General features: G+C 36.9%; 1 protein-coding gene across 3 annotated transcripts in view; it reads right to left on the bottom strand.

Moving 5' to 3' along the window:
- Positions 1 to 26498, bottom strand: part of MYRIP (myosin VIIA and Rab interacting protein) — a 448068-nt gene that overhangs the window by 351167 nt on the left and 70403 nt on the right. For 2 of the 3 annotated variants that reach the window (XM_063602744.1, XM_034956167.4), the window contains exon 1: positions 6767 to 6902. The exons of the other annotated variant lie outside the window; for it this stretch is intronic. In XM_063602744.1, coding sequence (XP_063458814.1) covers positions 6767 to 6876 — 110 coding nt within the window. In that variant the 5' untranslated portion in view covers positions 6877 to 6902. Of the gene's footprint in view, positions 1 to 6766; positions 6903 to 26498 lie in introns of those variants that run through there. 3 annotated transcript variants of the gene reach the window in all.

Below are 26498 nucleotides of genomic sequence, written 5' to 3'. Positions count from 1 at the left end.
AGTAATACTAGGCTATGTCGCTGTGAGAAATAAACCCCAAGGCCTCAATGACTTAACCCAATCAACCCACACAAAGTCTCCTGCTGATCATCAGAAACTCTCCTCCATCCAGTGTCAAAGGGATCAGGCTCTCTCCATCATGTGGTACCATGTTTCCACACAAGGCCTCCAAGGACACCACAGAAGGCGAGGGGAGAGGTAGTAGAGTCACACCAGCTCTTAAGTGCCCCGACCTGGAAGTAATACAGGCCCTTCCTCTCACTGTCGATTATCCAGACCTAATCACATGGCTGCAATCTAACTGCAGAAGGCACTGGGAATATGCATGAGCACATAAGATATTTGGTGAGCACTGTTTATCTCTGCCACACAGGTGACAGTCTATTTACTTATTTTAATAATTTAATCTATCTATATATTTATACTGATGAAACATCATGACATGCTACACTGTAGATGTGAAGAAAAAGTTCTTAAAATTTTGTCTGCCAGATACACAGAAAGGCAGATGGAGAGGAGGGAACATGGCCTTTGACGATGAACACTAAACCAAATGCCCAACACCCAAGCAGACACAGTCCATGGGGTACTCAGGAGTTCGGTACTCAAGAGTTACCATGGGGAGACCAATGCACTCCAATTGATGCCAGGCCTCCTCTATCTGAGTCACACAGGAAGCACTGGGGTCCAACAGAGGGAAACAAGTCTTAACCTCTCCCACCCCTAATCACACTGAACCTGGATGGTCTGCCTGCTAGTCTGTTGATAGCCTAGGAAGCTGTATTTTGCATTTCTTCCTCCAGTCAGTGCCTCTTCTCTTCTCCAAGACTTTATTTCTGCCATGAACAATGTCATCAAAAACATGCTTGTCCAAAAGCTGTCCAACAGTACCTGGTGCAGCTATAAATACCACACTGATCCCAGCTGAGGGCCCCACACTCCCACTCAAATACTAGTAGAAATCTGGTAGTTGGGTAAGACTTTTGAACATCATGGACTTAAATGTGGCATAGGTGCCCGGTTATTTTTTTCTACTATTTGAAAATTTCTCAAGAGTTACATAACTGAGAGAATAAAGGTATGGAAAAAGTCATATGACATAGATGATATATTTCATTACTGGGAAAGCATAACTGCTATAGACAAAGTAGAAGATACTGTGTTGTTATGCTAATTTATTATTTCCATTGAATTCTGTTTAGGCAGTCAGTATGTTTAGCCATACTCTCCTAAACGGAGGAACACTAGAAGCAGAGAGGGCAATCAAAGCAAAGTGTAGAAACCTGAAAGTTCATGAAAAGATATGTTCTCAGTAGGCAAGACCAATGCCTGCAATCATAGAACCTGGGGATAGAGCTGTTACAGAAAGAACACAGCCCATATCATGGGGTGCCTCACCCATAGAGGCTCTATCAACAGAGATGAAGGAAAAGTCAGGGTGAAGTTTCCAGAAATGTCAACTTTCCTACAAATGGGACATGGTTAATGTGCAGCAATGACCCAGGCTTTGGGTCAAAATGAAGCCCAGAGGATTCATTTTGACCTCTGAGGCTCAGAGGTCAAATAGCCCAACATAATCATGATAATCATGATAATCATGATAGAAGGACTCATACCCATATCTGTTTGACCCCAAAGCATGCTCTGCACATATGCTACACACCGGGAGTGCTTTCCACCTCTGCATGCTCCCCAGGATCCTCACATGACCTTGACTAGTAAGCAAGTTACTGTGGAATTTAGATTCCAGATGACAGACAAAGCAAACACTTAATGGCCTCTGCTCCCTCTCAAGACCACTTTCCAATAATAGCAAAGAAATAAAAACAATTAATTCATAATGGTAAAGAGAAAAGGAAAAGAACAATCAGATACCTGCTAACTTCAATAAAGCTCTGAAAAGACGGAGAGGTAGCGGTAAACAATGTTAATATTTTCAATCGTAACTATATAAGGGCTACAACAGTTAGAATCATCCTATGAACAAAACAGGAGACTCAAATATGTTTTTGGAACAGCGGGTGAATGCCCCAACCTTGTATGTATGAGAGTAAAGCTATTATAGGGAAAGCTGGGACACAGGGCAGAAGGAGGTAAAGAGGTAAAGACAGGGACACTATTTGAATGTTGCACTGTCAGAACTGAAAAAGAATGGCAAACATTGACAGAACAAGACTCAGAGGTTTCCATCCATTATTTAAGTTTGAAAGATGACTAGTAGAACACCAAGCCAAAAATAATAATATAATCATCAAGAAACAAAAGACAAGGGTAATATAAGTAAGTGAGCTAAGTCCCCAATTTCAGAGCAGAAAACTGAAAGAATGTCTAATACTGATATATTGAAATATAGCAACAGAAGCACATGTTTAGATTTATGAAGGTTATGCCAGGAGGTCTAAAGGACCAAGAACTAAATATGGAGCAGAGGATTTAGGCTTTTCATTATAAGGTCTTCTTTACCATTTGCATAATTTTACTATTTGCCTGAAATCATCTGATAAAAAAGAAACACAGAAAATACAATTAACCAAGTACAATATGAACTTTTTGACACATTTACTTGAGTAATCTAGATAAAACCCAAAGCACCTGGAGGTAGGAGCAGGCGTCACCATGCCTTTTGTTTCCAGCATCCTCCATCCATACTGTTAATCCTGTTGTGTGTCTTGGAGAAATGGAATCAACACTTACTCTACTGAATTTGTAAATAAGTCCTCACCTCCAGTATCTGGTATTGCCTGTCTACTATTCTCAGGCCTATCAATTCTCTATCTTCCCCCAACAGTCCTGCTATAAACATATAGCTTTAATGACATTAAAAATTCAATGCATCACATCCCCAGTGCTGAGAAAGTGTCTCATCTTACTGACATGGGGTTGACAGAATCACTTTACATAGTGAGGCCTGTGACTACCCACACACAGCAGCTGATATCTACACACCAACCACGATGTGCCTCTGCTCACTGTGAGCTGTAGCAGACAGTGGGGGATAGTAGGAGTCCTGTAAAGAATGAGGGCTGTAAGCTTTCCCCAGTGTCCTTCTCCACTTACCAGCCAGAGCCAGGACAGTCACACTGCCCCTTCCATATGGGTAACAATATCACATCCATTCTAAATACATGCTTTTGGGAAATAAAAAAAACACGACCAGGCGCAGTGGCTCATGGCTGTAATCCCAGCACTTTGGGAGGCTGAGGTGGGCAGATTGCCTGAGCTCAGGAGTTCGAGACCCACCTGGGCAACATGGTGAAACCTCATCTCTACTAACATACAAAAAATTGGCCAGGTGTGAGAGCTTGCGCTTGTAATCCCAGCTACTCAAGAGGCCGAGGCAGGAGAATTTCTTGAACCCGGGAGACAGAGGTTGCATCGTGCCACTGCACTCCAACCTGGGCAACAGAGTGAGACTCCGTCTCCAAACAAACAAACAAACAAACAACAAACAAAGAAAAACACTTAGCTATGAATTTTTTAACAATTTAAATAGCAGAATTTGGAAAAGATCTAAATTGTTATCAAAGGACCATATTAAAGGGGGAGAAAATTACAACAAAACTAAGCTCCAACTCTAATCAGCCTAACCATAAAATGACAAACTAAAAAAGTAAAATATTCTCAGAGACACCAAATACCATGCTTGCCTTCTGAATTATCTCAGAAATAATGACAAAATTAAGAGGTTTAAGACTCAAAACAACCAGACTAATGAGTGGACCTTGTTTGGATTCTGATTTGAACACATTGTAGAAATAAGATAGTTGGATAAATTTACTGGACATTACATGATACTAAGGAATTATTTTAAGGAGGGAGGGAGAGTAAAACAGTTTTGAAATGGTTTAACCCAGTCTACATAATGGAGAGAATCTGGAAAACAAAATACTGGCCCTACTCCAATTAACTGTGTGATTCTGAGCAAGCTTTGTAATCTCTCTGTTCTTGGATGCCTCCATGTAAGCTGGTGCTAACATTATAGTGACTTTAGTGAGGAATCAATAAGATAAATTGTGCAGTACCCAGGGCAGTGCCAGTTCAAGCTGACTGCTTTATACATTTTAGTTCTCTTTCCATGAATTCTTCATCCCCATTATCCCTCTTTACATTACCATGATGTGTTCTGAGGACACTTAATTCACACTCCCACCTCCTATTTACTATTACACTTAACGTCTGAACTGAAGAACAGATCATTATAAACACTGGATAAGCTCTACTACGCTCAAGACCTACCCTCACAAAACCTAGCCAGAGAAACTAGGTAAATAAAGAACAGCTGGTCGGGGGAAAAGGAAACTAATTCAAGATTGTAAAATTTAAAAAAGTCTTCTATTATGAGTTATACATTCATTAAAGGAAAATACTTTCTATAATTCTAAAATACTTTCAAAGTTCAGTTCAATAATACTACCTCCTAGATTCTTTCACATACCCAAAATTCAAGCAATATAAAAAGGTGAGGCAAATGTTTGGCAATTTCAGTGGTTTTGCAGTGTCATAATCTCTTTTTATTTGACAGTAATATTCTTTGCTGGAATCATTCAGAGTGTCACTTCAGTTTGCTAGGTAGCTATCAAGGCATGTCACTGGTCATGGGCAGAGGACAATAGTAACAACTGTCTTCAGAGAAAAAATGTCCAGTTCCAGTGCCACAAGAGCTGCCATGGCAAGCAGTCATTCCTCTTTGGCCACTGGTGATTTCAAGCATCATTTTCTCCATTATAAGCAGGTTCCCATAACCATGCATTTTCACAGAATTGCAGTAGGCTACTGACTGCTGTCCACTAAGACTACCTGTCCTCATGAGATAGACGGTGCCCATTTTGTTGGGTCTACTGCAGTGACAGCTGCTCTTTCTTTAAAATTTTCCTCCTCAAACCAAGCCCTAAAGCTGCTCTTCCACATGGACTGGCACCTGACTCTGCAGTGGAGCTAAGGCAAGTCTCCACAGTCAGAAAAGGACATTAAACAAGGTCTTGGCTTATCCATATGTGAGTTTCCAGGAGATAAAGCATGACACACAGATGGTCTTTATGATTTAAAGGAAATATTAAGGTGGATTCTTCAAACCACACATGAAGTTAGTCATATGGATTGACAATCAATCTACATGTATCCATCCATTCCACAGAGGTTTAGGGCACACCCACTGTGTGCCAGGCCCTGTGTCCAGAGATTGGGGCACAAAACTGATCAAGACATGGTTCTTTCCAATGGTTCAGTAGAGGAAAGAGGCTGAAAGATACAGGGAAAACACTACCATGTAGAAACTGGTCTCAATGTAAAATAGTGACCACAAACTTCAAGTTGGTCTTAGCGCTGCCAAGCAACTGTACTAGTTTCCCTGCTCCATCTACTCTCCTATTGTTCTGGTGACCTTTTCCATGACATTTTAATTTCCAACTTGGACCTTCCACTTGATTCCTAGTTGCAAATACATAAATGCCAAGTTGGCATCTCCTTTGGATGTCCAATATTCATCTCAAATTGAAGATGCCTGAGACAGAGCTCTCAACTTTACCTGGCTACCAAATACCCTGCTCCTCTGTCTTTATATTCAGTGAATGACAACTTCATTCTTCAGTTTCCTATGCCAAAAAACCTTGGGGATGTCCTTGACTCTGTTCTCTTTTAATATTCTATATGTAAATATGGAAATTCAGGATTATGCCAAAGCTCTACTCATGCCCTTTCTCACTCAGCTTAAAACTGGTAAATCTTTCCTACCACCAAAAAGGGATTGTTTTCCTTCTATCTCGGAGTACCTCAGACTTTATACTTCTTGGCAATGTTATGTCCCTTGCTAGGCTATAAGCACCTTAGTGTAATCTTTATTTCCACCATTTTTTGGTCTCACATATAGTATATATTAAATATATACTTGTTTGATGAAAGACAAGAAATCTATTAATAATTAATTGATTTAAAACTGTGCTAGGCACTGTTCTAGCTGTTGGATAATCAAAGTGAGCAAAGCAGGTTTTTGCTTAGTGTCTAAGGAAGAAGATGGTGCTGTGAATAAACCCATGGAATCCCAAGGAATAATAGGTTTTATAGATGAGGGAGACTAATACTGACCTACCATCAGTTTCAATACATTAGGCCTAACACATGACCTCATTTCTATCACTCTGACTTCTTCCAACTTAGGCATAGTTGGAACTGACCTGCCATAGTATTTCCAAGAGCCTTTCATGGGGAAATATCAACTGCAGAGGAGTCAGGAGACTACCTCTTTAGGCTTCAGTTTCCTCTTCTATAAAATGAGGGAAGTGGTGCTAAGCCAGGTGATCCCATCCCAGCCTGCTGGTCAGTTTCCTTGTATCTGATCTTCAAAGCTCTTTTCCTGTGCTACAGTAGCTGAGAGTTTAAACAGAACATTGTACATGCATGAGACTCATTCTCACAAGAACTGTTCACTTAACACTTTGGTTATCCTTCAATAAGACCTGCCAACAAAAAACTAAGGCCAAGAGGAAGCTCAAGGCAGCGTGTTCACCACAAGCTCCACTCATTCTATAGCTAGTAATGACATACAGGGTCAGAAGTCCCAACAAAACCCTGACTGGGACCGTGAGCAACACATTTCTGAACTGACATTTCTGAAACTGGCAAACCTTTCTACAAAGGACAGGACATTCTTCTGACAAACATAAGTGTATGCCCAAACTCAGGGCTAGCAGGAGGGAATACCCTCAGGAAACCTGTTACGCTTGTCCACATGTGGTTTGCTGTACGCTGCTGAGCAAAACAGGCATCTCACCTTAGTCGTTCTTCTTCTTTTTTGCGAAGATTGAAGTCTCTTTGAACCACCTGAAGAACATGCTCTGTTTCATCATCAGTCAAACCAGACAGGTCCAGCTTCCTCCCCATGGTTACTCAACACAGATGATGAAACAAGACCTGGGAAACCAAAATGATACAAGCAAGATAAAATCTCTACATGGACAAAATCGACCTATTTTGTTATTAAAATAGAGTTAAATATAGTGTTTATATGTAAGTGTTTATGTAAGGTAGTATCTTTCTCTTGACTCAGACTCAGCAAATATTTACAAATGACCTCACCAAGGCCACAGAGAAAAAGAGAAAATAATGGGTCATCTGCCAGTTTCATCATCCCAATTCTTAAATTAAGAAAAAAAATATTCTTTATAACAAAGTGAACCATACATAAGACTTAGTATGGATTTCTGCAAAATGCCAAAAGGCAATATCTAAAAGTTCTAAACTTTTGTGCTTTGAAGTTCTAAATGTTAAGTATTATATGTAACTGCAAAATAATACAAACAAAATAATTATTTTATAAAAATAAAAATATGTTAATTTATAAAAAAAAAACTTAAAAAAAAATCCTATGTATGATATATCCCTTAAAGTTTTAACCATATGACTATGAAATACAAACTAAAAATCAATAAGTTCTCTTCTTCAAAAGGATAAAAACATAAATAATCTTATTTTGCCATTTTCTCAGCAGCAGCAAAGATGATATTGTAGGGAAACACCTCTAAGCAGTACATACCTAAAAATTATGGGAAACTCTATTTTTAAAAATAATTGTTGGCTGGGCACAGTGGCTCAAGCCTGTAATCCCAGCACTTCGGGAGGCCGAAGTGGGCAGATCACCTGACATCAGGAGTTCAAGACCAGCCTGGCCAACATGGTGAAACCCTGTCTCTACTACAGATCCAAAAATTAGCTGGGCATGGTGAGGGTCGCCTGTAGTCCCAGCTACTTGGGAGGCTGAGGAAGGAGAATCGTTTGAACCTGGGAGGCAGAGGTTGCAGTGAGCTGAGATCGCGCCAGTGCACTCCAGCCTGGGTGACAAAGCGAGACTCCATCTCAAAAAATAGAAATGGCAAATAAGCATATGGAATAATGCTTAATTTCAATGGTAATTACAGAACTGCAAATTAAAACTATATTTTACATCCACCAAAATAAAAATTTATATCAAATGTTGGTGGGAAGTGGGACAATGACAGTTTTCATTTGGGGGTATAAATTGGTGTAATCTCTTTGTAATACAATCATGTTTCATTTTAAAAGTTGAAAATTTATATACCCTATAAATCAGCATTTCTGCCACACTTAGGTATATGCTTCAGATATAATCTTAAAAATATACACCAGACATCAATTGGGTTGAATCATATGAAATTTTTAGTTTGGATCATTGACCTATAAAAATGGCAATTTCACATAGTTAACCTAACAGAAGAATAGTAACAATAGTCACATTCAAAATAGCAATAAATAAATAAATAAATAAATAAGACTGGAAAAACACTAAACATCCATAAATAGGAGGAATGATTTAAAAAATAGGGCATATTTGTTTTATACAATAGAATATTCTACCACAGTGGCAAAGAACATACAATAGGTACATTCATCAACAGGGATAAATCTTAACATAATGTTGAGACAGAGAAGCACACCACATGTACAGAATACATGTACAGCATGCATACAAGTATTTTTTTTTTTAGATCATAAGGGTCAAAAACATAGAATGTCAAAAAATTATTGTCTAGGAATAAGTGTGGTAAAACCAAAGTGGAATGTGGTACTTCTAAGGAGAGGAGAGAGGATTTCACTGGGAATAATCACATAGGGGCTTCAGAGCTATCAGTAATATTCCATCTCATTAGAGAGACACAGTATTGCTGCTGCTGCTTCATCTTGTTATTAAAAGGTTGAAGTCATGCATACTATTGTCCTTAAGGTATCTTTCATAAGCATAAAATAAACCTAAAACTAAATAAAAATAATATAATCTATAAAAATCATAACTAAAGCAAATACTTAAAGCATTGTTCAAGGAATATGCTTATTATTTACAATAAAAATAACAATAATGATTATAATAGATCACTATTTGACTGGATATCTACTATGTTCCAGATGCTCTAGTTTATACATACATATAAACTACATTTATAAATGTATATGTAAATTTATACATTCCCATAAAATCCTATTGACAGTCACTACCACCACCATTTACAAATGAGAAAACAGGTCAATATATATTATGTCTAAGACAATGGCAACCTGGGATTTGACTGTGTCTTGGTCTGACTCAGAGTCCCTGCCTTAATATCATGTAAATGCTTTCTAGTTTTAAAACCTCAGGTTTTAAAATCTGATGTCCAGAGTTCCCTGCCCCCTTTTTCTAGCCTGTAATGATTAAGAATAGGAGACCCCAAGCATGGTTGCTATTTAAAAGAAGGTTATCTGCCCTTTTCATTTCCAAATAATGGTAGTAAACATAGAGAAAAGAACAGCTCAATCCCCTGAAATCTTTTGCTAGATGATTTAAAACCTTATGACTGCATAATGCGAACCAATCTCAAGATTTAACCAACAAATCACAACAGGAATTCCAACTATTTTTTTAAAAAAATTTTATTTTTCACTCCATTAATGCTATTTCTCAAAAGTAAATTGTCAGTCCACTTTGCCCAAGTGGTGTTAGGGTTGAGGGCAGGAAGAAACCTAATGTACTTGCACTAGGTTTCAGTTAAGTCAATTAGAAGTAACATCCTACCCACAGACTGCAAAGGCAAGGGAAGAAGCTCATGGGCTGCCATCTTCTAGCTTCCTGATGAGCAAAAAGAAACAGACTAGAGGGCCCACTGAAAATGCAGACTGATTCTTCCTTTAAAAAGCCTCATTAAAGGTGTTAATGGCATTTTGGAGTTTACTGGAAGGTGACATTTCTGTTCCTTTGACTTTATTTCACTGGCTTTTGGTTTCTGAGAATTCTAAATGAGATTCTAAAGAGCCCAGTTAGTGAAAGACTGAAGTGACAGCTTTGATCATATCAAACCTAAAAAAAAAAAAAGATCAGGACTTGTTTTTGTAAAGAAATAAATAAAATAGCTCGAAATGGACAAGTCAGAGACTGAGAAAACTTTCTTTAAATTGGTAAAAGCTTCTTCCTTTTTCTACAACAAACACAGTCAGAGTCCCTGTGCAACAAATGAAATAGCATCCTAGAGCTGGAGAAGGCTCGTGTCCATGAATAAGAGGTCACATAGGTATGACAATCTCATTTAAGGATGAGAAAATGCAATCAGTCCCAGGAGAGAGAAGCAGTTTCCCAAAGACACATAGCCAGTTCAGGTGCTCCTAACTTCCAGACCAGTGCCCCTACCCCTTGATTTCTCTGGTTTATAGCCAACCAACATGACAACAGAGAGGATATGTTTTTAAATTTACTAATAAGAAAATTAATATGTCAATATTTAATTATATCACCACTTCCCTAAAGTGTGTTTCTCAGGTTATTGTTCCCACAAGCAGTTTGAGAAAGGGACTCTAAGGTGAAATAAATACGAGAAATGCTTCTAATTGTATTGCCTTCATGGGGCTTACACAAGACATATTAGCTTCTTGGAGCTTCTGGGAAGTCTATCAGAATCAGTTTGCCTTTGCTTAACTCTGTGTTTCTCAAACATATATGTCTGCAGAAACCTCTTTCTTTGATAACATCTACCTTTTCACATCCAAAGAAATGACTATCTGGTAAACTCTACACTAAGTCAAAGCAATGATGACAAACTCCAGTAGCTATTCCAACATAATTACTGAATTGATTTAGCTATTTTTCAAATTTAATTATCATAAGAAGCAACAGAGTTAGATGAGCTTTAGAAGAAGCTGATGATGGATGCAACTTTAAAGCTAGGAGACCAAAACAAAGGCAGAATTGTCTATGTTATTCCTGGCTAAAATAACTAACATGAGGAAGGACACAGATGTGTCTACAGGTACTGGTTAATACAACCCTTGCAAATGAAAAAAAAAACAAAAACAGAGAAATTACAAGAATACTTAGTACATAATGGAAGATTCATTATAAAAGGTCAATGTGTACGTAAGTGACATTCTATTAAAGTACCTAGAAGGGTCAAGGACAAATGCTTAAATGGGATTTTCACAAACCCACAGTACATTTTTGTCTGTGTGATAATGCACCTGATATAAACAGAGAAATAAAACTATAAATTCCTAAGAGTGATAAAGGGTAATTATTGCTGGGGCTTTGCACTTTGACCATGGTGGGTTTAGGTTAGAACTGAAAAGAAATTTCTTACAACTATAGAGAAACCTAAATGTTAAGACTCTCACATTTAAGGCACGGGGGATAAAATGAACTTGGCCTGCAAAGGACAAAAACAACAACACTAATAATGAGAGATGTGCTTTCACTGTGACTGTTCTTTGCAGCAAGTGGTGCTTAGGCTGTATGGCTCACTGATCTTCATTCTTTCACCTTCAAGGGTGTTACCCTACCATGAACTGGCCCCTTCTCTGAAATTCACCCCTGAACTATGCACAGGAGTGGGCCCAGAGCAGACAGGGTCACACCATTGGGGCACAGCTGATTGGACCAGGCGTGCCACCCAACTTATGCAAAATGTCAGAGCCTCTGTCCTGGCAATTTGATATTTGATATTCAGTGAGTAGATGTTAGTCTTGGTGTTCTATTTCTCTCCTGCCTGAGAATAGCACCAAATATCCTTTTATTACTGAAATACATTTTCCATTTTGTTTTTTGTTTCCATTTATCACTTTAGTTTCTCTAAGTCACTAACACATGCTCCTTAGAATTCTCACAGAGCTGGCTGTGGTTGGCCAACTGTCCTAACACCATTTATTGACCAATCTATCTGACTTGGATGATCCATGGATGAGATACATAGGCATGTATACGCGTGCGTGCACGCGCACGCACACACACACACACACACACACACACACACACACACGAGTTTTCCTCAGGACTTTCTGGCCTGACCTGTTCTAAGCTGGTGACTTAGTAGCTGATCTCAGGTCAGGAACATACTTTAAAACCTAGTATTGCAAATCATCTCTCATCATTTTTATTTTTCAAAACTGTCTGACTTTTTGACACTGCCCATTTATGTCCCCAGGTGAACTTTAAAATCATTTTACTAAGGTAAAAGTAAAAACCCAAATGAATTTTCTTATTGATTAATTTGTCAATTGATTTGGGAAAGAACTGCCATCTTTACAATATTAGTTCTTCTCATAAAGGAATTGAGATTCAGTAGAAGTTAAGAAATAAACTAAAAGTAACACCCAAATGTTTACCGCAAAAAAAGTTTCACAAAGCGAAAAATATATATATATGGATAAAATTAAAAGGCAAGCAACAATTGGCCGGGCACAGTGGCTCACACTTGTAATTCCAGAACTTTGGGAGGCCGAGGTGGGTGGATCACTTGAGGTCAGGAGTCCAAGACCAGCCTGGCCAATACGGTGAAACCCCGTCTCTAATAAAAATACAAAAATTAGCCGAGCGTGGTGGCAGGCACCTGTTAGTCCCAGCTACTCAGGATGCTTAGGCAGGAGAATCGCTTGAACCCGGGAGGCGAAGGTTGCAGTGAGCCAAGATCGCGCCACTGCACTCCAGCCTGGGCGACGGAGTGAGACTCCGCCTCAAAAAAAAAGAAAAAAAAATGCAAGCAAAAATCTAGGGAAAACCAGGGAAGATAATTATCCTAATATATTAAGCACCCTCATAAAATACAAGAAAAATATAGAACTGTCTAAAAGATAAAATGACAAAGTTAAAGAGAAAAAGCAATTTACCATCTATGTCCAACACAGTTTAATAAAATATCACATATCATTAATAACCAAATGCTGCTAATTACACTAAGTTGCAATTTTTCATTTAATAAGATTCTGGGAACACAGGTACTTATATACATTTGTAGAGGGGCTATAAGTAAGTATAAATGTTTAGATGGCAATCTGGCAGTAATTATCAAACATCCTTAAATACTGAGCCAGCCATTTCAATCTGCGTAAGAATCTTCTTCAAGAAATTGAAAAAATGTGCAAAGACTTATGTACCAGGATGTTCATCTCAGTGTTGTCTATTACAGAAAAATACTGTAAATAAACTGAAAGTCCAAAAGTAGGACAGGTTAAGTTGTGGTACAATCACACAATACAATATTTTATGTCAATAAAATGTATTTAAAAGAAAGGCGTTTATGACATATTAAGGTAAAAAGTCAGAGGAAAAATGCAGCATATAGTTTACCAAAATAATACAATAATACAAGAAAGTATACAGCAACACTATTAAAATAGATCCAAATGAACCGTCTATGCAAGTGTCCATCAAGAGAAAAACAAACTATGGTATATTCACCCACGGGAACACTACACAGCAATAAACACAGACAAACTTCAATAACATATAACGGTATAGGTATATTGTATTGAGCAAAGTAAGTCAGACGGATGATCCCAATTGTATAAAGTTCAAAATCAGGCAAAACTAGTTCAGAATGTTAGAAGCAGGGTAGTGGTTACCCTTTGGAAGGCAGTGGCTAGATGGGGCCAGGCTTGGGAAGTGGTGACATTTCTTGATCTGGGTGCTGGTTACATTGATGTGTTCAATTTGTGAAAATTAATTTCACTATATACTTATGATTTATGCATTTACATGCATGTCATGGCTCAATAAGAAGTAAAATAATATAGTATTAATAGTACAATCTTGTATAAATAGATAGAAATATACTGAAAGAAAATCACAAAAAAAATTACGAACAGTTATCTTTGAGTGATAAAATTTCGTATGATGCAATTTTTAAAAATTTGCTTTTGCACATATTTTCTCTTCCTTTTAAAATAAACATTATTTGAATAAACAAAAATTATCAAGGATATATATGACGATATTCATTTTAGTGTTATTTACAATAGCAAAATTGTTCAAGTTACTAAAATATCTAATAATAAAACATTGATTAAATTTGCTATTATATAGCTCTAAGATAGAATACCATACTGCTATGAAGTGGATACAGCACTGACATAAAAATGTTCAAAGCATATTTATAAATAAAAATTATAGATTAAAAAACTATATTAAATTGCCTCAATTTTTTGTTTTTCTAAAAAATGTATGTGTGCATGCGTGTGTGTGTGTGTGTGTGTGTGTGTGTGTGATTTCCACTGAAAATAATTAACTAATCATGCCAAATGTTCACAGTGCTAATCTCTGGGCAATAGGATGTCTTATAATTTTTAGTTATTGATTGTTCCAATTTTCTCACAATGAACATGGATTGCTTTCTTAATGAAAATAAATGTTATTATCATGTTATAGGAAACAGCCTGAAAACTGGTCCCTATTGAATTATAATTGATTTCACATTAATTTATAGCTGCAGAGACCATAAAACAAGAGGTGGTACAATACCAGCTACTAAAAATTTCCATTTTATATAAAGGGCTTGAAATAATGCTTAATGGCTACTCCATTAGCATCAACTGGTGAACAAACTAACAATTACTCAGGTTCCTATTATGCTTCAAGAATCGAAAGAAAATTATATTTAAAGACTTGGAAAACTTCCAAAAAACCTGGGGATGAGCACAGGATAATTGCAGATCTTAGTGTAATTAATGCAAAGGTGGGTAAATCCTTCCAATCTGAAAAGGCCAAAAAATAAAAACATATAGTTCAGCCTCAGGCCTTATGTAAACTGCACAATTTACAAAAATCTAGAAGACATAAAACCATCTATAAAAGAGTTTTGGGTTTTATTCATAAGGCCATACAACCCACTTGGTCAAGTTTGATAACATCAGCTGAGATAGGAACCAAAACAAACTCTTACCATACTTGGCTTGCAAGAACCTCTTAAAACACAAAGGGGATGTGTCCCTTTAAAGTTTTGCCAGGTGACAAAAAGAAAAGCAGCGTGCTGACCACATTTATTTATCTGAGCACCCATGAGACATTATGTGAGAAGCATTTAATGGAAGTGCTACAGAAAGTTATCTATGCCCTCCATTCCAAAAACCGAAGCAGGAAGTAGGTTATTATGAAGTGGTGGATGCTTAAGAGCAGTCATTCATGAGTGGCTTTTCTTACATTTTCCAAGTTCTCTATAATATCATTATATTAATTTTACAACTTAAAACTTACTTTTAAGGCTAGTCAAATGATCATTCTTCACATTTGATTATTCAACTTTCAGATCATGATACAATGCACTTCCTTAACTTAACAGAAAAAAATTCACACTCTGAAACAGTCTGTTTGCTCACCAGGCAAGAGTTAGGCTAAATTTAATTTACATAACTTACATAGATTAATAGAAAATCTAAATTTCTAGCAATGCACTTATGTAAGATTATCTTCTCAGTCCCCAACTTAGTCCACACTGAACCCATATGTGCTTAACCCCTAAGGCCCCTGCCTTAGGGAGTAGCAACTGCTGCCATCCAATATCCAAGATGACCTTACTTTCCTTCCTCTCACTCAATCACACACAGGAAGTCAGCCTTCAATTCTTAAATTCCACCTCTATTGTTTCAGTATGCCATCCCTACTCATCTCCATCCCACAACCTCGCCTGATTTCAGGTTCTCACCAGTTTTCACTTGGGCTAGGCAAGAATGTACCCAGTTACTTTACATTCTAAATCCTCACCTTATTGTCATTACTCCTAGAGCCAGGATAATGATCTCTCTTCACATGTAAAGCAGATTAAAGACATAAATTTTTAAAAATAATGAAAATAGAATGATTTTATTAACTTTTTATAACTTTAGGATAGAAGAAGCTTTCTAGAGGAAGATGGAAAATCCATAAATACAAAGAGAGATGTATTTGTCTATATAAAAATTTGAAGTACTATAACTAAAGATATCATAAAGTCAACAAAGTCAAAGTCATTATAAATAAAGTCAAAAGAAAAAAAACAGAAAAGGTATGTGTAACATAAGAAAAATGGTTAGTAGTCCTAAAATTTAAAAGAATCTCTACAAAATAACAAGAAAATGACAATTAAAAATTGACAAAGGATATTAAAAAGATATATTATTTTTATTCTTCATGTTAACCTATTGATGGCATAACACATTTCCACCCTGAATTAGTAAAATGCAATAATATTGGTCATTCCAAAGGTAGCAAAGATGTGAGGAAATTAGCTCCTTCATTCAGTAGAGAGATGAACTGATGTAACTTTTCAAAAAGTAGACTGTAATGTATTTAAATTAAATACCATTGATCCAGCAATACTAATTTTGGAAACTGAACTTAGAAAAACAAAGCACATGAGTGTAAAGGAATGTGTAATCAATGTTTACTATCCCACTTTTTATAGTTGCAAATACCTGGAAATAATCTGAAAGTCTTCAATAGAGAATGATTACATTAAATGTGGTACACCTATTCCCTGGAATATCATGCAGATATTATAAAGAATTAGATCAACTTTCACCAATACAGAGGGGATGCTCATTATACATAGTTAAAAGAAAAAAAAATCTGAGCAATATGAGTATCACAAACTTTATATATACAATGAAGCCTATATTTCTGTTTAGAATAAGGCAAGAGAAGATTATGAACATTTTCTTCATACTATCTGACATTTAAAAATAAATATGCATTACCTTTAGGCAGCTTAAAAAAAAAAACAGGCTGATTTCTTGTTTGAACTTGGCAGGGTGAAAGTCAGTATTTCTCCCTTATATTGAAAATTGTTTAAAAAGCAACTGGGAAAATGAGAAACAAAAATGTAAATTTCATTTCAGCTAAACCAGGAGACAATACAAAATGACAGAGACCAAATATACGTTGAAAGTTATCTAAAACAGAAGAAGTGGAGTGGGAGGAAGAGGAGATAAAAGGCTGCAGAGAGAGCTTCCTGAAGCTGCAGACATCAGCAAACACCAGCAAAACTACCCTTCTTCAAGGCAAGGGACACCACCTGAGGTGCCAACACTTGTTTGAAACAGGAAGCACTGATCAGCTGGCTCAAATAAACCCAGTTTGTTTGTTTCCCAAAAAGAAATAGCGACAATTATACAAGGAATCATACACAGAGAAGGCATATTTACTATAAGCAGTCTTCCTTTTCACTACTCCCCAGCCCTCAAATAAAAAATCAAAACAAAAAATACTCCTTTCTCCACTGGCTTTGGTGAAATAAAGTTGCTGAACAAATATTAAAAAAAAAAAAAAATCAGCTAGCCTGGACCACAGCCCCTACCCCTATGAACTTTCCATAGATAGCTATTCACGATAAAATTAAACTCTTTTGATAATAAGTAATAAATAAGAACTCAGAAACTATACAAAAATATTAAGTTTTAAAAAAATAAGCATAAAAGTAAAACAACAGGAGAAGATCTCTCATTATAAGACTTACTGGAACACTGGAAAGAGTGACCAAATATTTTTTAAGAAATGAAAAACAATGATAAATGACATCCATGAATGAAGAAATATGGGAAATATCAAAAAATGATACAATATGACATGGTAGGATTTGGGGAAGTTGTGGGGAAAAATAATAACCATTGCAAAAATTATGCCAAAAGGCATGCACGAGAAGTGAGAAATTACTAAAACAAAGTAAGAAACATAGTGGCAACAGCAGATGAAGAGACGAGGAAAGGAGCCAAAGGAAAATGGGGGGAAAAAAGAAGTTTAAAAGGTTGGAAGAATATTCTAGATCTGGAGGAAAAGTAGAAGAGAACCCTTTCAAGAAGGAAATGGAGAGATGAAACAAATAAATGATGAAATAAATAAACAAAAATAGAAAAATTTGAGATTATCTGGGAAGAGTAGAGAAGAATGAGTCTCAAGGAAAACTGATTTTTCGAAAATATTTTAGATTTTTTACAACTATAGAAACAATCTTTAAGTTATTGATTCAGTTTTGGAATTATCCTGGTGTGGATTGTAAGGCATGGTTATAGTGTCAAAGACTAAAAAATGAAACCATAAAGGTAATAAAAGAACACATGAGATGATTCTTTTATAATTTCAGAGTAGGAAATGCCTTTCTCAATATGACACAAAATTCAGAAGTCATTAAAAACACTGAATAAATTCAACATAAATTTTAAATGTCTACATAATAACATTATAAGCAAAGTCAAATGAGGAAAAAATTGTCTTTTATTATTATTATTATACTTTAAGTTTTAGGGTACATGTGCACAATGTGCAGGTTAGTTACATATGTATACATGTGTCATGCTGGTGCGCTGCACCCACTAACTCGTCATCTAGCATTAGGTATATCTCCCAGTGCTATCCCTCCTCCCTACCCCCATCCCACAACAGTCCCCAGAGTGTGATGTTCCCCTTCCTGTGTCCATGTGTTCTCATTGTTCAATTCCCACCTATGAGTGAGAATATGTGGTGTTTGGTTTTTTGTTCTTGCGATAGTTTACTGAGAATGATGATTTCCAATTTCATCCATGTCCCTACAAAGGACATGAACTCATCATTTTTTATGGCCGCATAGTATTCCATGGTGTATATGTGCCACATTTTCTTAATCCAGTCTATCGTTGTTGGACATTTGGCTTGGTTCCAAGACTTTGCTATTATGAATAATGCCGCAATAAACATACGCATGCATGTGTCTTTATAGCAGCATGATTTATAGTCATTTGGGTATATACCCAGTAATGGGATGGCTGGGTCAAATGGTATTTCTAGTTCTAGATCCCTGAGGAATCGCCACACTGACTTCCACAATGGTTGAACTAGTTTACAGTCCCACCAACAGTGTAAAAGTGTTCCTATTTCTCCACATCCTCTCCAGCACCTGTTGTTTCCTGACTTTTTAATGATTGCCATTCTAACTGGTGTGAGATGGTATCTCATTGTGGTTTTGATTTGCATTTTTCTGATGGCCAGTGATGGTGAGCATTTTTTCATGTGTTTTTTGGCTGCATAAATGTCTTCTTTTGAGAAGTGTCTGTTAATATCCTTCGCCCACTTTTTGATGGGGTTGTTTGTTTGTTTCTTGTAAATTTGTTTGAGTTCATTGTAGATTCTGGATATTAGCCCTTTGTCAGATGAGTAGGTTGTGAAAACTTTGTCCCATTTTGTAGGTTGCCTGTTCACTCTGATGGTAGTTTCTTTTGCTGTGCAGAAGCTGTTAAGTTTAATTTGATCCCATTTGTCAATTTTGGTTTTTGTTGCCATTACTTTTGGTGTTTTAGACATGAAGTCCTTGCCCATGCCTATTTCCTGAATGGAAAAGCCTAGGTTTTCTTCTAGGGTTTTTATGGTTTTAAGTCTAATGTTTAAGTCTTTAATCCATCTTGAATTGATTTTTGTATAAGGTGTAAGGAAGGGATCCAGTTTCAGCTTTCTACATATGGCTACCCAGTTTTCCCAGCACCATTTATTAAATAGGGAATCTTTTCCCCATTTCTTGTTTTTCTCAGGATTGTCAAAGATCAGATAGTTGTAGATATGCGGCGTTATTTCTGAGGGCCCTGTTCTGTTCCATTGATCTATATCTCTGTTTTGGTACCAGTACCATGCTGTTTTGGTTACTGTAGCCTTGTAGTATAGTTTGAAGTCAGGTAGTGTGACTTCTACAACTACCAGCTTTGTTCTTTTGGCTTAGGATTGACTTGGCAATGCGGGCTCTTTTTTGGTTCCATATGAACTTTAAAGTAGTTTTTTCCAATTCTGTGAAGAAAGGCATCAGTAGCTTGATGGGGATGGCATTGAATCTGTAAATTACCTTGGGCAGTATGGCCATTTTCACGATATTGATTCTTCCTACCCATGAGCATGGAATGTTCTTCCATTTGTTTGTATCCTCTTTTATTTCCTTCAGCAGTGGTTTGTAGTTCTCCTTGAAGAGGTCCTTCACATCCCTTGTAAGTTGGATTCCTAGGTATTTTATTCTCTTTGAAGCAATTGTGAATGGGAGTTCACTCATGATTTGGCTCTCTGTTCGTCTGTTGTTGGTGTATAAGAATGCTTGTGATTTTTGTACATTGATTTTGTATCCTGAGACTTTGCTGAAGTTGCTTATCAGCTTACGGAGATTTTGGGCTGAGACAATAGGGTTCTCTAGATATACAATCATGTCGTCTGCAAACAGGGACAATTTGACTTCCTCTTTTCCTAATTGAATACCCTTTATTTCCTTCTCCTGCCTAATTGCCCAGGCCAGAACTTCCAACACTATGTTGAATAGGAGTGGTGAGAGAGGGCATCCCTGTCTTGTGCCAGTTTTCAAAGGGAATGCTTCCAGTTTTTGCCCATTCAGTATGATATTGGCTGTGGGTCTGTCATAGATAGCTCTTATTATTTTGAAATACGTCCCATCAATACCTAATTTATTGAGAGTTTTTAGCATGAAGCGTTGTTGAATTTTGTCAAAGGCCTTTTCTGCATCTATTGAGATAATCATGTGGTTTTTGTCTTTGGTTCTGTTTATATGCTGGATTACATTTATTGATTTGCATATATTGAACCAGCCTTGCATCCCAGGGATGAAGCCCACTTGATCATGGTGGATAAGCTTTTTGATGTGCTGCTGGATTCGGTTTGCCAGTATTTTATTGAGGATTTTTGCATCAATGTTCATCAAGGATATTGGTCTAAAATTCTCTTTTTTGGTTGTGTCTCTGCCCGGCTTTGGTATCAGGATGATGCTGGCCTCATAAAATGAGTTAGGGAGGATTCCCTCTTTTTCTATTGATTGGAATAGTTTCAGAAGGAATGGTACCAGTTCCTCCTTGTACCTCTGGTAGAATTCGGCTGTGAATCCTTCTGGTCCTGGACTCTTCTTGGTTGGTAAGCTATTGATTATTGCCACAATTTCAGATCCTGTTATTGGTCTATTCAGAGATTCAACTTCTTCCTGCTTTAGTCTTGGGAGAGTGTATGTGTCGAGGAATTTACCCATTTCTTCTAGATTTTCTAGTTTATTTGGGTAGAGGTGTTTGTAGTATTCTCTGATGGTAGTTTGTATTTCTGTGGGATCGGTGGTGATATCCCCTTTATCATTTTTTATTGCATCTATTTGATTCTTCTCTTTTTCTTTATCAGTATTGCTAGCGGTTTATCAATTTTGTTGGTCCTGTCAAAAAACCCAGCTCCTGGATTCCTTAATTTTTTGAAGGGTTTTTTGTGTCTCTATTTCCTTCAGTTCTGCTCTGATTTTAGTTATTTCTTACCTTCTGCTAGCTTTTGAATGTGTTTGCTCTTGCTTTTCTAGTTCTTTTAATTGTGATGTTAGGGTGTCAATTTTGGATCTTTCCTGCTTTCTCTTGTGGGCATTTAGTGCTATAAATTTCCCTCTACACCCTGCTTTGAATGCATCCCAGAGATTCTGGTATGTTGTGTCGTTGTTCTTGTTGGTTTCAAAGAACATCTTTATTTCTGCCTTCATTTCGTTATGTACCCAGTAGTCATTCAGGAGCAGGTTGTTCAGTTTCCATGTAGTTGAGCAGTTTTGAGTGAGATTCTTAATCCTGAGTTCTAGTTTGATTGCACTGTGGTCTGAGAGACAGTTTGTTATAATTTCTTTTCTTTTACATTTGCTGAGGAGTGTTTTACTTCCAAGTATGTGGTCAATTTTGGAATAGGTGTGGTGTGGTGCTGAAAACAATGTATATTCTGTTGATTTGGGGTGGAGAGTTCTTTAGATGTCTATTAGGTCTGCTTGGTGCAGAGCTGAGTTCAATTCCTGGGTATCCTTGTTGACTTTCTGTCTCATTGATCTGTCTAATGTTGACAGTGTGGTGTTAAAGTCTCCCATTATTAATGTGTGGGAGTCTAAGTCTCTTTGTAAGTCACTCAGGACTTGCTTTATGAATCTGGGTGCTCCTGTATTGGGTGCATATATATTTAGGACAGTTAGCTCTTCTTGTTGAATTGATCCCTTTACCATTATGTAATGGCCTTCTTTGTCTCTTTTGATCTTTGTTGGTTTGAAGTGTGTTTTATCAGAGACTAGCATTGCAACCCCTGCCTTATTTTGTTTTCCATTTGCTTGGTAGATCTTCCTCCATCCTTTTATTTTGATCCTATGTGTGTCTCTGCACGTGAGATGGGTTTCCTGAATACAGCACACTGATGGGTCTTGACTCTTTATCCAATTTGCCAGTGTGCGTCTTTTAATTGGAGCATTTAGCCCATTTACATTAAAAGTTAATATTGTTATGTGTGAATTTGATCCTGTCATTATGATGTTAGCTGGTTAGTTTGCTCGTTAGTTGATGCAGTTTCTTCCTAGTCTCGATGGTCTTTACATTTTGGCATGATTTTGCAGTGGCTGGTACCGGTTGTTCCTTTCCATGTTTAGCGCTTCCTTTAGGAGCTCTTTTAGGGCAGGCCTGGTGGTGACAAAATCTCTCAGCATTTGCTTGTCTGTAAAGTATTTTATTTCTCCTTCACTTATGAAGCTTAGTTTGGCTGGATATGAAATTCTGGGTTGAAAATTGGAACGCAGTTCCTCACCAGCAACGGAACAAAGCTGGACGGAGAATGACTTTGACGAGCTGAGAGAAGAAGGCTTCAGATGATCAAATTACTCCCAGCTACGGGAGGACATTCAAACCAAAGGCAAAGAAGTTGAAAACTTTGAAAAAAATTTAGAAGAATGTATAACTAGAATAACCAACACAGAGAAGTGCTTAAAGGAGCTGAAAACCAAGGCTCAAGAACTATGTGAAGAATGCAGAAGCCTCAGGAGCCGATGCGATCAACTGGAAGATAGGGTATCAGCGATGGAAGATCAAATGAATGAAATGAAGTGAGAAGGGAAGTTTAGAGAAAAAAGAATAAAAAGAAATAAGCAAAGCCTCCAAGAAATATGGGACTATGTGAAAAGACCAAATCTACGTCTGATTGGCGTACCTGAAAGCGACGGGGAGAATGGAACCAAGTTGGAAAACACTCTGCAGGATATTATCCAGGAGAACTTCCCCAATCTAGCAAGGCAGGCCAACATTCAGATTCAGGAAATACAGAGAATGCCACAAAGATACTCCGCGAGAAGAGCAACTCCAAGACACATAATTGTCAGATTCACCAAAGTTGAAATGAAGGAAAAAATGTTAAGGACAACCAGAGAGAAAGGTCGGGTTACCCTCAAAGGGAAGCCCATCAGACTAATAGCAGATCTCTCAGCAGAAACTCTACAAGCCAGAAGAGAGTGGGGGCCAATATTCAAAAATTGTCTTTTCACATCAAAGACAAAAGAATGATTTCCCCCAATATAAAAATTTCAACAACTGGAGTTTTTTTAAAAACAGCAAAAGCCCAATATAAAAATAGACAAAGAGAAAAAGAGCAAAGGAAATAGAGTTCACAAAAAGAACTATAAATGGCTCATAAATCTATCAAATATATAAAAAGATAAGTGCAGACTGAAGGACTTTTTGTTATTTAACCTATTGGCTTTGAAAAGATTGAAAAGCTTGTATCATATCATGCTGGTAAGTCTGTGAGGAAATAGGCACTTTCATACATTGCTATTAGGAATGTAAATTTATACCACCTCTATAGAGGTCAATTTGTCAATATCAATATGATAGGGAGGGAGAAGGGGGGTGGGGGGAGGGAGGGAGAGAGAGACATGGATTGAGATTGATTTTCTTTGATTTTTAGTGGTTCCACCTCTAGGAATTTACCCTACAAAGACAATGCACTTAAATTCATGCCAAAAAAAAATAATGACTGTATAGCCGTACAATGGAAAAATATGTGGCTGTTAAGGAAAAAAAGGAAGAAAAATTATGAGCGAATATGGAAAGTTCTTCAAGAACTTACATATTTAAAGGGTTAAGTACAAAAAGCAAGATGCAGAAAAGTAGGTATGGTTTGTTTTCATTTGGATAAAACGGGAGAAACAAAATATATGTTTCTATTATATACATACACCTCGCAGTTTGAGTTCAAAAGCAGTCATCTGGGAGAACTTCTTGCTTGTGTGAGGTCAGTGTTTTATATTAAGGCCTTCAACTAACTGGATGGGGGCCCATCCACATTGTGGAGGGTAATCTGCTTTACTCAAAGTCCAACCATTAAATGTTAATCTTCTCCAAAAATCACCCTCATAGAATATCCAAAATAATGTTCAGCCACATATCTGAGCACTGTGGCCCAGCCAACTTAACACAAAACAGTAACCATCACAATTGTGTTTTCTTTCTTGGGTTTATAACTTTAAGCAGCAGGGAGGAGTGGGGAGGGACAAGTCCATGCCATCTTGTCTGAATTGTGATCTCTCCCTCTCATTTCTTAAGGGTGGTTTTGCTTGTTCTGAAATTCTAAGTAGATGCTGTTTCCTTTTAGCACTTTAGGATAGTATTCCATGGTATTCCAGATATTCTACTTGTTTCTAGTCAGATATCAGCTACAATCCATTGTCTGCCTTTTGTTCTCTGGTTGCTTTTAAGGATTCTGCTTTGATTTTCAGTTTTAATATAACGTGACTAGAATTTGTTTCGTCTTATATTTTTGTCCTGATTTGTAGAGAGTTTATAGAGACAGCATCTTCAATCTGTAGATTTCATAAACTTTCATCAGCTTTGGAAAATTCTCAGGTACCTTCTCTTCGAATAATACCTCTTTTGAACCTGTTTTTCTTCCTGTGGCTCCAATCACACACATTAGTTGGACTTTCTTACTGTATTGTTCAGGTCAGATAGTCTCTCTTCTGGTTTTGTATCCTTTTGTTTTCTCATACATCATTCTGGATATTTTTCTGACCTAGATAAGAAATTCTTTTTTTATTTATTTTCTCTTCATGTATCTTAAATCTGCCATTAAACACATATTTAAGTTTTTTTTTGCATTTTTCAACTCTAAATTTTCTTTTTTTATATAATTTCAACTTTTAGATTCAGTGGGTAGATGTGCCGGTTTATTATATGATAAATTTTCTGCTTTATTATTTTTTAGTGGTCCTGGTTTTTCTGCCTAAATTCCTAATCTTTTCCTTTATCTCCTTAAATGTAGTAACATATAGTTATTTTTAAATCTGTGTCTGATAACTCAGTATCTGGGGACTCTGTAGGTCTCTTATGTTTTCCATTTCTTCTGTTCCTTTATGTTTATTTCTTCTCATCTACACTTGTACACGGTTATTTTCCTCTAGAGAGGATGTATGTTTGTTTCCGTCAGGTGCTGACGGTACCAGCAAGCTTGCATGCATTAGCAATTTCAGGATTGGGACAATTTGAAGCTAAGCTGCAGTTCCTGCACAGGCCTTCCACATCCAGTTCACTCTTACTTAACAGGTAAGACTTTTTGAGATTTCAACCCAAAGTGAGGGTTTGTCAATAGGATCCCTCCCCTTGCCAGGCCTCTAATTCCTATCTCCCTGTCTCCAAGGAACTGTCAAAAGTGCTGTTTCCTCAAAGTGCAGTTGAGGAAAAAACTGGCCTCAAATGCTGTTCTCACATTCTTGGACCATTGTGCCCCATAATGGGCTCTGGCCCAATGACTCTTCAGTATCTTTTTATCTCTACAATGGCTTTAAAGAGACATATTTTATTATTTTTCTCTCATATTTTATTCAGCTTTTATAGATGTCCTCAGTGGAAGGATATCCCAATTGTCTGATCTGCCATTAACAGATATACTCTTCTGCTATATTAATGGGGAGGGGAGGCAGGTGCAGTGGGGAGGGTTATATGATTATGGTCCTTGGATTGTTCAACCCTGTATTCCTAATTCAAAGTATGTAATAGCAAACATACCATATTTATTAGAAGTCACGCACTGTTTTAAGCACATTGCATATTTAACTAATGTATTCCTCATAACATTAGGAAGCAGGTACTATTATTAACCTTCTTTTACAAAGAAGAAAATTTAAGCTGTGAGAAAGTAAATAACATGCCCAAGATCATCCAGCTTAACTGCCTCCAAAGACCATGCTCTTAGCCACTGAGGAAAACTGAGCCCAGTTAAAATTATTCAAAATCATATTAATCAGTCAGCCAGAAATGATGCATAATTGTGTTCTGACAAAAATAGACAAATTAAAATAATATTTAAAATAATTTTAAATGTCATTTATGGGTTCTAAATCTCTATTTTGATACCCACCTTTGCAAACTATCTTAAGACTGGTGATAAGATTTGTGTCCAGCTGGACATGCAAAGTTGCCCAATGTACAAGCCTAATATATCCTTTGATGAGATGCAAAAGGGAAGGATATTTTGGAGAGGATCAAATCTGCTCTGAGCATCTAAACTGAAACTAGGCCACAGGGAAAAGAATTAACATGCAAAACACCAACCACTTCCACCTTTCATGATCATAAACCCATGGGTCTTCAAATTGCAAAGGATGACTTCAGTGCATCACTCATTATACTACAGCTCACTAAAAAAAAAGCTAACAAGAAAAAAGGGAGCATGTTCACATATCAGGTTTAATATTCATAAATCAGATTAAATATTATAAAATGCTAAGGATTAATTTTAACAAAAATACTTCTAGTAAAGTGTATTGGATTAAAACATTCATTTCCTATGCTGTCTCTCAAAACTCTAGAAAAAAGATGGGAAAAAAACCCACAAAAGTCATTTAAAAAAATGCTCAGGGATGAAGAAACGAGAAAAAAAGACAAGAAGAAGAATAATATCAACAAAATTTTAAAAGATGGAAGTACGTAGGAAGGAAAACTGACTT

This window comes from Pan paniscus, chromosome 2 (genome assembly GCF_029289425.2).
Source record: "Pan paniscus chromosome 2, NHGRI_mPanPan1-v2.0_pri, whole genome shotgun sequence".
NCBI lineage: Eukaryota > Metazoa > Chordata > Mammalia > Primates > Hominidae > Pan > Pan paniscus.
Note: the sequence above shows the minus strand (reverse complement) of the source record. Positions and strands in the feature narration are given on the sequence as shown.